Here is a 12,411-nt window from a genome sequence, read left to right on the forward strand (position 1 = left end):
CTCCAGCCTTTGGAAACCTACACTACATCCCTTCTGCTTTATTTGGAGTATAATAGGACCCTTCCTGGATAATAGAACCTTTAAAATATTATATGTACTGTGGTGTTTGTCAGCAAGATCATCACAGAGCCGAGACCCTGCTGTTTGCTGACTGTCTTGTACTGTAGCTGTCTGAACCAGGTTTGGAAACGTTATCAGGAGTGATAAATGACTGTGGTAGAGAAATATTACATTGGATAATTAAATGTGGTTACCCAGTTCCATGCTATTAGTGTGACTTTATTAAACCCAGATTGTGGAGAGAACCCAGGAATATGTGTGTTGACTGAGCTTAGGCTTCCTGGTGAGGTTATTAATATAGCAAGTCAGAAATGTTTCTAGTCTTGCAGTGAAGCATGCAGATATGATTCTGGAGAAGTGGAAGGCCAGTCCAGCCCCTTGGCAAAAGACGTCAGACCCCATTGTCTGCCTTCACTGAGGCCTGGGATCTCTGCCCTTTTTGCCCCATATGCAGATTTCCTACCTAATAATCACAGAACCATAAAATGGTTTGTATTGGAAGGGACCTGTAAAGGTCATCTGGCCCAACCCCCCTGCAGTAAGCAGAGACATCCCCAACTAGATCAGGTTGCTCAGAGCCCCATCGAACTTGACTTGAATGTCTGCAGAGTCACCTTTCTGGGCAACCTGTTGCAGTGAGCCACCACCCTCATAACAAAGAACTTCTTCCCAATGTCCAATCTAAATCACAGAATCATTTTGGTTGGAGAAGACCTTCAAGATCATCAAATCCGATTGCTAACCCAACGCTGCCAGGTCACCATTGCTTCATGCTGTTGCCACAAACATTTGCAAGGAGTCCCTCCCCAGCTTTCTTGTAGCCCCCTACAGCCACTCTAATGTCTCTCTGAATCCTTCTCTTCTCAAGGCAGAGCAGCCCCAAGTGTCTCATCCTGTCTTCATAGGAGAGGTGCAGATTGGATGTCTTAGATGGATTAGCTCCATGGAGTGTAGGTAGCGGTCTTGTTTTGCACAGTTTCATAGCTGCACATTTAAATTAGGCAAGTTGATCCATGACAAACTAACTGTGTGGGCAATGCCCTTGTTCTAAACGTTTATCTCAGTGGCTCCTTGGGATCAAGTGAGGACAAGGACACCTTGTCTGAAGAGCTGTGCCAACACAGGGTAAAACTGATGTTAAACAGAGTTACGTGTTAAACTGATTCAGCACAAAGGGAAGAGATACTGAGAGACACAATTAAAATCAGTAATTAAGGAAGTGAATTTCTTAGGTAGGTTGGTTGGCTTTTGATTTTAGACATGCTGGAGGTGTTTTTCATACTTTTAAGCAGGCTTCTTACTGGAGTTCAAGGCGGGTGTACCTGAGAATGGTGCAGCACAGCACAGGTGTACTTACTGATAGGCTTTGCTTGACCTGAGAGCTCAGGAGCAGAGTATGCCTCTGGATTTCTCATTCTTTGGCCACCCTGCTGAGACAGGCAGCAGGTGATAATGGGGTTTGGCTACTAATGACCACCGTTAGGCTTGAACCTGTGACATGGAGATGAAAGCCTGAGTATTCCATTCCCCATCCCCAATCCATCTCACTCCCTGGCTTTGAAGGATTTAATTAAATTTTGAATACAGTTAAGCAGAAATACTCCTCTCCTGAATGCTGCAGAGTGAAACAGCACTTGACAGGAGAAAGTGATGCTCTCAGGTAGATTAGAGGAGATTAATTGTGCTAAATTTTTACTTAACATTCCCTATCTTAACAAAAGAATTCTCGATCTTCTGCTTGCATCTACCATGAGACCTATGCTGGATTTAAGATAAACCTTTACTACTCTTAACAAGGGTAATAGTGAGTCAGAAATCTCCATCTCCTAGATATGATCCTTAATCCTCTATGCATTTAATTCTTCCAGAGTTATTGACAACCTACTGTCTATACTGCTCTGCAAATCAATTAAAAATGCCTATGAGATCTTCACTTCTGAGCTATAATTTTCATGTATTCTTATATATTCATCTGTATTTTGTGGGTCCTAACATGAGCAAGGGCAGACCTGCACAAGCAGAGGCATCAAATTGAGCAGCTGGATTTCTGGTACATTTTGTTCATGTCCATTGTTTAGTAAAAAGGAAAAATTAGAAGGAAAAAAGAGATGTGGTGTTACCTCCTTTTTCTGTGTGAGTGAAGCCAAACAGGATGTTGAGAAAGGAGAGGGAATCCTTGGGTGTATGAAGGAAGTCATTGAGAAATACAGCACTGCTGTAGTGCAATGGAATGACAAATCTCAAATCTTGGGGGTGGGGGAGCAGGTATTTAGATTAAGTATTAGGAAGAAATTCTTCCCCTTGAGGGTGGTGAGACACTGGAAGAGCTTGCCCCGAAAAGCTGAGGATGCCCCATCCCTGGAAGTGTTCAGGGCCAGGTTGGATGGGGCCTTGAGCAACTTGGTCTAATGGAAGGTGTCCCTGCCTATGGTATGGGCATTGGAACAGGATAATCTTTAAGGCACTTCCAACCCAAACCATTCTATGATTCCAAAATTTGTTCCTTTTATGACCATGCAAAGCTGTGTGATACCCATTGCCTGCCTTGAAACATCAATTAACAAGCACTGTTCACAGGATGTTAAGGGTTGGAAGGGACCTCTGGACATCAAGTCCAACCCCGCCACCAGAGCAGGACCATAGAATCTAGCACAGGTCGCACAAGAACACATCCAGATGGGTCTTGAAAGTCTCCAGAGAAGGAGACTCCACAAGCTCCCTGGGCAGCCTGTTCTCCTAAACCTGATAACTCTTTCCTTTGTCTCCCTTTCAAAGCTGAGCTTGCTCCAAAATGACCTTTCCTGAGGGGGAATTCTTTATTCACCCTTTTTTTTTTTTTTTTTTTCCACATAACAGATTACTTCTTGACACTTGATGAACCCATGAATAACATAACCACCACCCTTGGCCAGACGGCAGAGCTGCACTGTAAAGTCTCTGGCAATCCTCCTCCGACGGTGCGCTGGCTGAAGAACGACGCGCCGGTTGTGCAGGAGCCCCGCAGGATCTCCTTCCGCGCCACCAGCTATGGGTCCCGGCTGCGCATCAGGAACCTCGACACGACGGACACCGGCTACTTCCAGTGCGTGGCCACCAACGGCAGGAAGGCTGTTTCTACAACTGGTGTGCTCTTTGTCAAATTTGGTGAGTTCTCTCCTTTGAAGCTGGTCAAACTCTTCGGCAGAGCTCTGGAGAAAGCTGTGTTTATCCACTGAAAGTTAACACACCGAGGCAGTAGGATGTAAAACCGTTTGGGTTGCAAGGGACCGACCCCACTGCTGTCCTCGGGGATGTCTGGCACCTGGAGCAAACAACCTGACCTGGAGTAGTTCCAGGGATGGGGCATCTCACATCTCTCTGGACAACCTGGGTCAGGCTCTCATCACCCTCAGCATTAAAAATGTCTGTCTTCTTTCCAGTCTGAATCTCCCTCTTTGAGTTCAAACCATCCCCCCTTGTCCTGTCACAACAAGCCCTGATCAAAAGTCTGTCCCCAGCTTTCTTATCAGCCCCTCCAAGTACTGGAAGGCCACCAGAAAAACTTACTGGTACCTTCTTTTCTCCACACTGAACAACCCCAACTCTCTCAGCCTGGCCTCACAGCAGAGGGCTTCCAGCCCTCCCAGCATTGCTGTGTCCTCCTCTGGCCCTGCTCCAACAGGTCCATGTCTCTGCTGTGCTGGGGACTCCGGACCTGGCCCCAGCACTTCAGGTGGGGTCTCAGCAGAGCTGAGTAGAGAGACAGAATCCCTTTCCTCCACCTGCTGCCATCGCTGCTGGCGTTCAGCCCAGGACATGGTTGGTTTCCGGGCTGTGAGAGCACAGTGCTGGCTCATGTCACCACAGTAGTATCAATCTGATTCAACCTGTTTTTGGGAACAGCCCTAGGATGGGAGCTTTTCCTCTCTGCCTGTTTTCTCTTTGCTCAGTGGAGATGCCCATGTTACCAGCCATAGCAGTGGCTTTTACTATATAAAAGCCTCCTGGAAGCAGGACTTAAGGACAGGGTCACTACACAGCAGTGTTCATTGATCTGCTACCTGAGTGGGTTCAGACAAAGGAGAAAAAATCCTTAATTCTCAAGTATATCTGGGAGACCTCCTTTGTCTTGAGTAAGTGAGAAATTTCAGCTTGCAGTATGGATTTGGGGCATTTTTAGTGAGCTATATAAATCTGTCAGGTAAAATAAGCACTTTTTCTTCAAAGTTTATATTGGGATAATGGCCTTCAGAGCTGATCTTATGACTGAGAGGATTCTAAACAAGAAACACATTTTGTGTGTCTTCTCCTCCACCTCCTCAGAAGGAGATAATTCACTGAGGTGAAGATGTTCACACAGAATCCTGCTTAATCCTCTTAGGAACTGGGCAAATAAGACACAATGAATGATGTATGTGAGGAGTTTCAGAGCCTCTTTTCATAAATCTTCTACGTTTTCTAAATTCTAGTAAGAAATGAATCACTGGATGTTCTCATCAGGTAGTTGTCTTTTAGCTTGTAGCCCAGAAGGCAAATTGTATCCTAGGCTGCATTAAGGGGAGTGTGGCCAGCAGGTCAAGAGAGGTGACTCTGCCCCTTGACTCTGCTCTTGTGAGACCCCTGGAATCTTGAATACTGTGTCCAGTTCTGGTGTCCCCAGCATGAGAAGGACACAGAGCTGTTGGAATGAGTCCAGAGGATGGCCACAAAGATGATCCAAGGGCTGGAGCACCTCTGCTGTGAGGATAGGCTGAGGGAGCTCAGGTTGTTCATCCTGGAGAAGAGAAGACTCTAGAAGGATTTTATAGCTGCCTTCCAATACCTGAGGGGATCCTACAGGAAGGCTGGAGAGGGACTTCATAATGGTGTCTAGTGACAGGACAAGGGGGAATGGCTTTAAGTTGAGAGATAGTAGGTTTAGACTGGACCTTATGAAGAAGTTCTTCAGTATGAGGGTGGTGAGACTCTGGAATAGGCTGCCTATGGAGGTTGTGGATGCCTCCTCCCTTGGAGTGTTCAAGGCCAGGCTGGATGAGTCCTTGAGCAGCTGAGTCTAGTTGAGAGGTTGGAATAGATGATCTCCAAGGTTCCTTCCAACCTAAGCCATTTGATGATGATTCTATGATCTGAAATGCTGGGAAACAATACTTTTAGGGACACTCTGTAGAAAACAGGGAGTATGTTTCTTATTAATGATCAGAGCAATATCAAAGCTCACAACTGGGTTTCTGGAGGAAACACTCATTAGTGTGAACTGCCCTGAAATCTCCTGCTGACTCCTCAGCCTTGTGCTGTGCTCCAGCCCGCTCAGCCCTTCCAGTAGCTGCCAAAATGGAAACACCCAGGGCAGGAACAACAAAACCTTCCCAGCCAGAGCCTGTTGAGGCCAGAGCAAATTCAATCGATGCCTCTTAATCAGCTCTAGGATGAATTCCGTGATAAGTAATGAAGATTGATAGGGGGAAATGGGGCTGTTTTCTCCCAGTTATAGTTACTTTTGTACAAGCTTTTGTACAAGCCTCCTGTGGTTTGCTTTAACCTTCTCTGTGGTGGCCCAAGACACAGTTGAAATGCAGGATGAATGTGTCACCTGTTCATTGTCCTCATCTTCAGGATACAGCCTTGTCTGTGGTACTAACTGTGACTCGTCTGCTGAACTCCATGAAGCCCATCCAACATGACAGGCTGTTACTTTTATCTTTTAAAAGCTTTTCAAAAGCTTCCTGCTTGCTACCTCGCCGTAACTCATCACGCTGTTTTTCTTCTGTCATTTCTCCAGGTCCCCCGCCAACAGCAAGCCCAGGATCATCGTAAGTTGTTTCATGTCTTTTCTGTCGATTCATTAATCTTGCATTTCAGCAGTCAGAAGTTCATTTCTCATCTTGCCTGACAGCAGCACTTTTACATTCCACTTTGATTCAGATAGTGTGGTAATTTATTATAACCGAATTATCTATCTCGTAGATAGATGTTATCATGTCAACTCCTATTTCTTACCCTAGACTTCTTAATTTCCAGTATGATTGCCTTGAGATCCTCTGGTGCCTTCAGTTCTTGGAACTGATTTTGGTGTATACCTACAGGTATAAGGAGAAATTGATCTTCATACGTTTCATTGCCCAACTGGGAAAATATTTATCACTCTAAGCAAATTTTACTACCTGGGGGCTTCCTACTGATTTTAAGGGGACTGCTGGTCGTAAACTGTATCTATATCCGTCTGTACCTGCATTAGTAAACTGTCTTAAAATTGAGGTTTTAAAGATAAAAGTATGTGGGTAGGAGTAGTGGCCATTTTTCCAGCAGTTCCCTGTATCCTGGAGCTCAGGTTTGGCTCCTGCTGCTGGGTCTGTGCAGTTGCTATGTTGTTGTATCTTGGCAGTGGAGCTTCTTTCTTTGGTAGCTTTTGAGAATGCATGTTTTTCTTCCTGTCTGCTTTCAAGATACATGATCACCTTGCTCACTTTTTGTAGTCCCTTATTATTTTCAAGTGTGGCTTCAGCTGTTGTGAAGGCTGAAATTAATTTTGTGGTGGTGTGTCCAGCTAATTCACCTCTTACCAGTGGGGAAAGCTGCACTGTTAGAAGACAAATAAAGTACCAACTAAAACATAAAATTGTTAATACAATTACAAAGGATGCAGATGCCTGGGGATGTGAATGTTCCTTACTGTCCTTAGTGCAGGATCATTCACAAAGTATTGCAGAGGCTATAAATCAGGGGAAGCATCTGCCCACAAAAGGACATGCTAGGATGCCCTCTAATGGAACATCATAAAATGTGGTTTTGTGTTCCCTTTTGAAAGCACCTGGCAGTGAGTTACTGATGGTTTTGGAAGGGGAGCTTGTTGCTTAGACTTAAGTTCTGTGTTCTCAGGAGGAAAGCTTCATGGTGCTGGGGAAGTGGGGGCTGTTGTGCTCTTTAGCAGTTTGGGTACTTAATGAATGAGCTGAGAAGATGTGTATTTTGTGTCTGCTTCCACCTAGTTTGGGGTTTCTGGAATTGGTAAGGTTAAGCGTCACATCTTTAGTGGTTAGAAAGCTACAGGAGAGCAATGTGAGCACAGAAAGCAGAGCACTCTGCTGGAATGTCATTGTCCAGGCTTCTCAGGATCGCCTCACTTCTTTAAATAGATTTGGGAACATTTTTTGCATGTTTCTTTCTGGTAGAGTTTTGGGTTTGCTTTTGTCCCCCTGCAGGACATGTGCAGGACATACTGTTTTACAGTAGTTAAATCATAGAATCAGTTGGATTGAAGGAGACCTTAAACATCATCCAGTTCCAACTCCCTTGCCATGAACAAGGACACCTCCTACTAGATAAATTTGTACAAGGTCCCATCCAACCTGGCCTTGAACGCTTCCAGGGTTGGAGCCTCCAGAACCTTGGGCAACCTGTTCCACACTTCCAGTGTTCCACCACCCTCATAGTAAAGAACTGCTTCCTAATATCCAACCTAAATCTACCCTGCACTAGTTCCAAACCATTGCCCCTTGTCCTAGCACTACAAGCCTTTGTAAACAGCCCCTCCCCAGCTTTCTTGTAGACCCCCTTCCAGCACAGGAAGGCCACTAGAAGGTCTCCCCAGAGCCTTTTCTTCTGCACAGGCAACCATAGCTTAAAAATAAAGAAGTTAAATGGATGCCTTCTGTAAAAGTTTGATTTGCAAAACAGTCTGAAGTGAAAATGAAGGAAAGTTCAGCAGAAGCATAAGGACATCAAGAACCCAAGTGTGTAAAGCTCTGGCTGACCTGAACATCCTTCCTTCAACTTGCTTGTGTTTGGAAAAGGTCAGCTTTAAAGTCCTTATCTGCAAGGCCATGGAGTTACATTCCATTAACGTGCTCTGCTGCTCTGACATAGCTTGAAGGAGCTGCTTTTGTTAAAAAAAGAAAACCACAAGCCAACAACCCACGCTCCTGCTTTATAAATAAATCATGATTTTATCTTTGGTGTAGCCGGAAGGTGCTCCAGATTCAGTGGCAGCTACAAGCAGCTCAGTGAGCTGTGGGGAGAGTGCCAATGCCTGTGTCCCACCATCCGGATGTGTGCCCAGGAACCCGGCTGGAATACTTTCCATAAAGTGGATGGTGTCAAGGGCACCTCCACAACAGGCAGGGCTCTGGGGAGGGGCCACTTCTGGCAGATAAGTCAAGTCCTGCAGGCTTCTGGTGCAAGAGGCCACCATCAGCTACTTTAGCCTCTTCTTTCTTCCCTGAAATGTATGAACATAAAGTCAGATTGAATTGGTTGAATGGTTTGAGAAAGATCATTGAGTCATAGAATAGTTTTGGTTGGAAAAGACCTCCAAGATCATCGAATCCAACCATCAACCCAACATTACCATGGTCATTAAACCATGTCCTGAAGTGCCACATTTCTTGAACACCTCCCAGGACAGTGACTCCACCACCTCCCTGGGCAGCCTATTCCAGATCAAAGGGAGCATTTTGCTACTAAACTCATGTCTTAGAATCTTAGAATGGTAGGAGTTGGAAGGGACCTCCTGAAATTACTGAGGCCAAGCCCCCTGCGAGAGTAGAATCACCTAGGGCAGGTCACTGAGGAATGCATCCAGATGGGTCTTGAAAGTCTTAAGTCTTGTGCATGGATATTTTTGTGTGTGTATGGATCTTGTACTCACCTGGATATCATAGAATTGCTTTGGTTGGAAAAGAACTTCAAATCAAGTCCAACCATGCTGTAACTATACCAAGCCTGGGGCTAAACCATGTCCCTCAGCACCACATCTCTGTGTCTTTTCATCTCCTCCAGGGATGGGGATTCAACGACCTCTCTTGGTAGCCTGTTCCAATGTTTGAGAACTCTTCAGTGAAGAAGGTTCTTCTAATGTCCAACCTAACCCTTCCCTGATGCAACTTGAGGCCATTTCTTGTCCTATCAGCTGTAGCCATCACTTCTAGAAATTTTCTGAAAGGCCATAACTTTAACATTGTTTTTGAAGTTTCCATATTTGTTGTGATCAAGGGGAGGAATATTTGTTAATTACCCTCACAACAATAATTAGTAAACAATATGGCAAACAGCTATTAGTAAAAATAGTAGCCCTTTATTAATGAAATATGCCAAAACTCATTAAAAGGATGGTTGTACGATTGGAAGATATATTTACAATAGAATTATGCAGTCTTAGGGCAAAATGCAAACTATTCTATACAAATTAGGAGACAACAACTTGGAAAGAGAAAGTCCCTGAGAGCAGATAGCACTTGATTACAGTGGGGGGAGGCTCAATAAGAACCATTAAACCCAGAGGGCAGTGAATTAGTCACTCACAGCTAGTTTCATCCATACAGGGATGCTGCTGCTGTGTTAGCTTTGGGCGCTCTCATAGGGCGCGGCACGGCAGATTGCCAGCAAGGGGAGGTTTACCGCGCGGTCCCCGGCTGGGCTGGCTGCAGCGGATGGCAGGCAGTTAATGATGCTCTTGGCGACGGGTGCGCGCTTGGTCCTGGGGAAACTGAGGCATGGCACGATTCTGGTGGCAAGGGGAAGCAGGCTAGGCTTGTGGCTTCTAGGCTTGTGGCTTCTCCAGCTTGCATGTGTATGGCTCGTGGCTTTATCCCAGGCTCTGGACCAGGCACACGAGGCAGGGCAGGGCAAGGCAACTTGAGGCAGCAAGGCTTGAAGCAAGACGAGGCTTCAGCAGGCTTGAGCAAGGCAAGGCAAGGGTGACTACCAAGGCACTTGTATATATATGCAAACTGCCAGAGATCGGTTGGTCCAATGGGGCACTGAAGCTAATGGGTAGCTGCCCAATGGAAAGGTGTTCTGCCAGGCTGTAACCATAAAAGGCAGAAGCAAGACCTTGTATCTGGAGGAGCAGTGGTCAGCTTACATGCTCTTACCCCAGATAAACGTCTTGTTTACCAGACAGGCAGGGGTCCTGGCCCCTTTGTTCCTTTTCCCGCATTGCCCTGTTTTCCTGCAGGAAGGAGGGGAGAGAAAGGGACCCTGTCTAGACATCTCAAGGCCCGTCTGGGTTTGTACTGGGCCATGTCATGGCCCTACCAGGACAATACTTCACTTTGAAACTCAGTTATTATCCATCATCCATGGTAAGGTTTGGACTGTTAAGAATGTGGAAGTGTGTATTTAACCTCAGGTCTCTGTGGTTACTAGAGAGATGGAGATCACAATGGGCTGAGCTCAGAGCACAATACCTTCAGAGGAGAGAATTTAATGTAACAATAGAGATGCTTTGACCTGGAAAATGGCTTCATGCCCAGTCTTTTCCTTTATTATTGTCATTTTTTTCTCATTCTGTATTGTTTGCACTACCTGGAGCAATGGCCTTGGGCATGCTCTCAACTTCACCCACTCCAGGAGAAATCCTGGATACAAATCACTGAAATTAAAGAAGCAGAACTCCTGCACTCGATTTGTGACCTGCCACATATAGTAGGAAAGAAAATAAAAACACTGTTTTACATGATCAGTCTGCAAAAGAGTTCAACAAACCCTGCTTGGAGTGTTATCCAGTGGGAAGAGTTCAGGAAAAGGCTCTGTATATTGTGTAAATTATTTATTTACACAAATCCCGCCCCCCCCCCCCGAATTTCTTTGCACAAACACAAATTCTTTCCGGTGAGGATGGTGAGACACTGGAACAGGTAGCCCAGGGCAGTTGTGGATGCCCCCTCCCTGGAGGTGTTCAAGGCCAGGCTGGATGAGGTGTCCCTGCCTATGGCAGGGGGATTTGACCTAGATGATCTTTAAGGTCCTTTCCAACCCAGTCTATGGTTCTATTATTTATTGTGTTGTGAAGAAGTTTCAACAAGTTTAACCTACATTTGAAATATGTAACTCATTGACTCAAATATTTGACTTTATTATGGGAGAAACATCAGAAGAACAACATGGTACCTTTTATAAGTATTCTGTAAGTTTGCAAGACAGTGTTTTGGGTTGTAGAGGAGAAAACATCAATACTAGTGCTCTGGGATGTGCAGTGGTTACTGTGCAGCAGAGAGACAATGGCATGAAAGTAAATCAGACTGGATGTGCATACCATGACTGGCACCTCCCAAGTAGAGTATATATAGTCTTTATGTCAGTGTGGCTCTTAAACAGTCCTTTTATTCTTAATGGAGTCTTTTCTCTGTATATAACCTAAATATGATATTGTTTTGTTCTTTTTTTAACTGCTGGGAGCAAGCAGAGGAGAAGAGAGGAGGAAAAGAAGAGAAGAGAGGGCTGTAATTTTAAGGGGCATTCGATCCATAAAATCAAATGGGGTTTGTGATTCCCAGAAATAGCTTGCCAGGCTTGTGAAACCACAAACCCTATGGGATTCTCCCATCTTCTTTTTCAGTGATTAAGGTTTTTTTGGGGGTTTGGGGTTTTTTTGTGTTTTGTTTTGTTTTTTTAAAATATCTTCCCAGTTAAACACATCTGGGTGTTTTATAAAACATTTTTTATACAGTGGCTCTCTGTGGCTGGATGTCAACGTGGTTTCTTCAGTGAGAAAATGCATAACCACTGGCCAGCATCCAGGGGAGACTTGGCCAACTGTGTGTTTGATTGTGGATCTCAAGGAGCAACAGATTTTCCCCTTTTGGCCATAGAAGCTCAATTTTATAGAATAAAAAAAAGCCAATAAAGAGGCAGATTCACCAGAGAGCCACTGCAGCAGCATTCTGACACCAACCTCCCTGCTGCAGCCTGCTGCCTGCTCATAGCATCTGACATCCCAGGGCTCCTACACTCAGGCTGGGCACCAGACTTGACTCCCAGGATCTTGGTGAAGGATATGGTCTCTCGTAATATCCTCCATAAGGAAGCTTAGGAGCTGTGGGTTAGAGGAATGGACAGTGAGATGGATTGAGAACTGGACAAATGACCAGAGCTCAAAGGGTTGGGATCCAGCAGCACAGGGTCTAGTTGGAGGTCTGTGGCTTGTGCTGTTTCTCAGGGGTCTGTACTGGGTCCAGTCTTGTTCAGCATCTTCATCAATGAGCTGGATGAAGGAACAGTGTGCCCTCAGCAAGTTTCCTGATGATATAAAGCTGGGAGGAATGGTTGGCACACCCTCAGACTGTGATGCTGTTCAGTGAGACCTGGACAGACTGGAGAGTTGAGTAGAGGGAGCTTCAGGAAGTTCAGCAAGGGCAAGCATAGAGTCTTGCACCTGGGGAAGAATAAGCTCCTGCACCAGTACAGGTGAGGGGTTGACCTGCTGGAAAGCAGCTCTGCAAAGAGAGATTTGGGAGGACAAATTCACCATGAGCTAGCAGTGTGCTCTGGTGGCCAAGAAAACCAGTGGTGTCTTCTAGAGTCCATTAGGAAGAGTGTGTCCAGGAGATTGAGGGAGGTTCTTCACCCCCTTTACGCTGCCCTAGTGAGGCTACA

At 45.4% G+C, this 12,411-nt stretch overlaps 1 protein-coding gene across 1 annotated transcript in view; it reads left to right on the forward strand.

Annotated features, from left to right (window-relative positions):
* ROR1 (receptor tyrosine kinase like orphan receptor 1) overlaps nucleotides 1–12,411 on the forward strand; it is a 216,289-nt gene that overhangs the window by 160,504 nt on the left and 43,374 nt on the right. Inside the window, exons 3-4 of the mRNA XM_054384153.1 lie at nucleotides 2,917–3,204; nucleotides 5,819–5,849. Coding sequence (XP_054240128.1) covers nucleotides 2,917–3,204; nucleotides 5,819–5,849 — 319 coding nt within the window. The remainder of the gene's footprint in view (nucleotides 1–2,916; nucleotides 3,205–5,818; nucleotides 5,850–12,411) is intronic.

Source organism: Indicator indicator, chromosome 10 (assembly GCF_027791375.1).
Source record: "Indicator indicator isolate 239-I01 chromosome 10, UM_Iind_1.1, whole genome shotgun sequence".
NCBI classification, from domain to species: Eukaryota; Metazoa; Chordata; class Aves; order Piciformes; family Indicatoridae; genus Indicator; species Indicator indicator.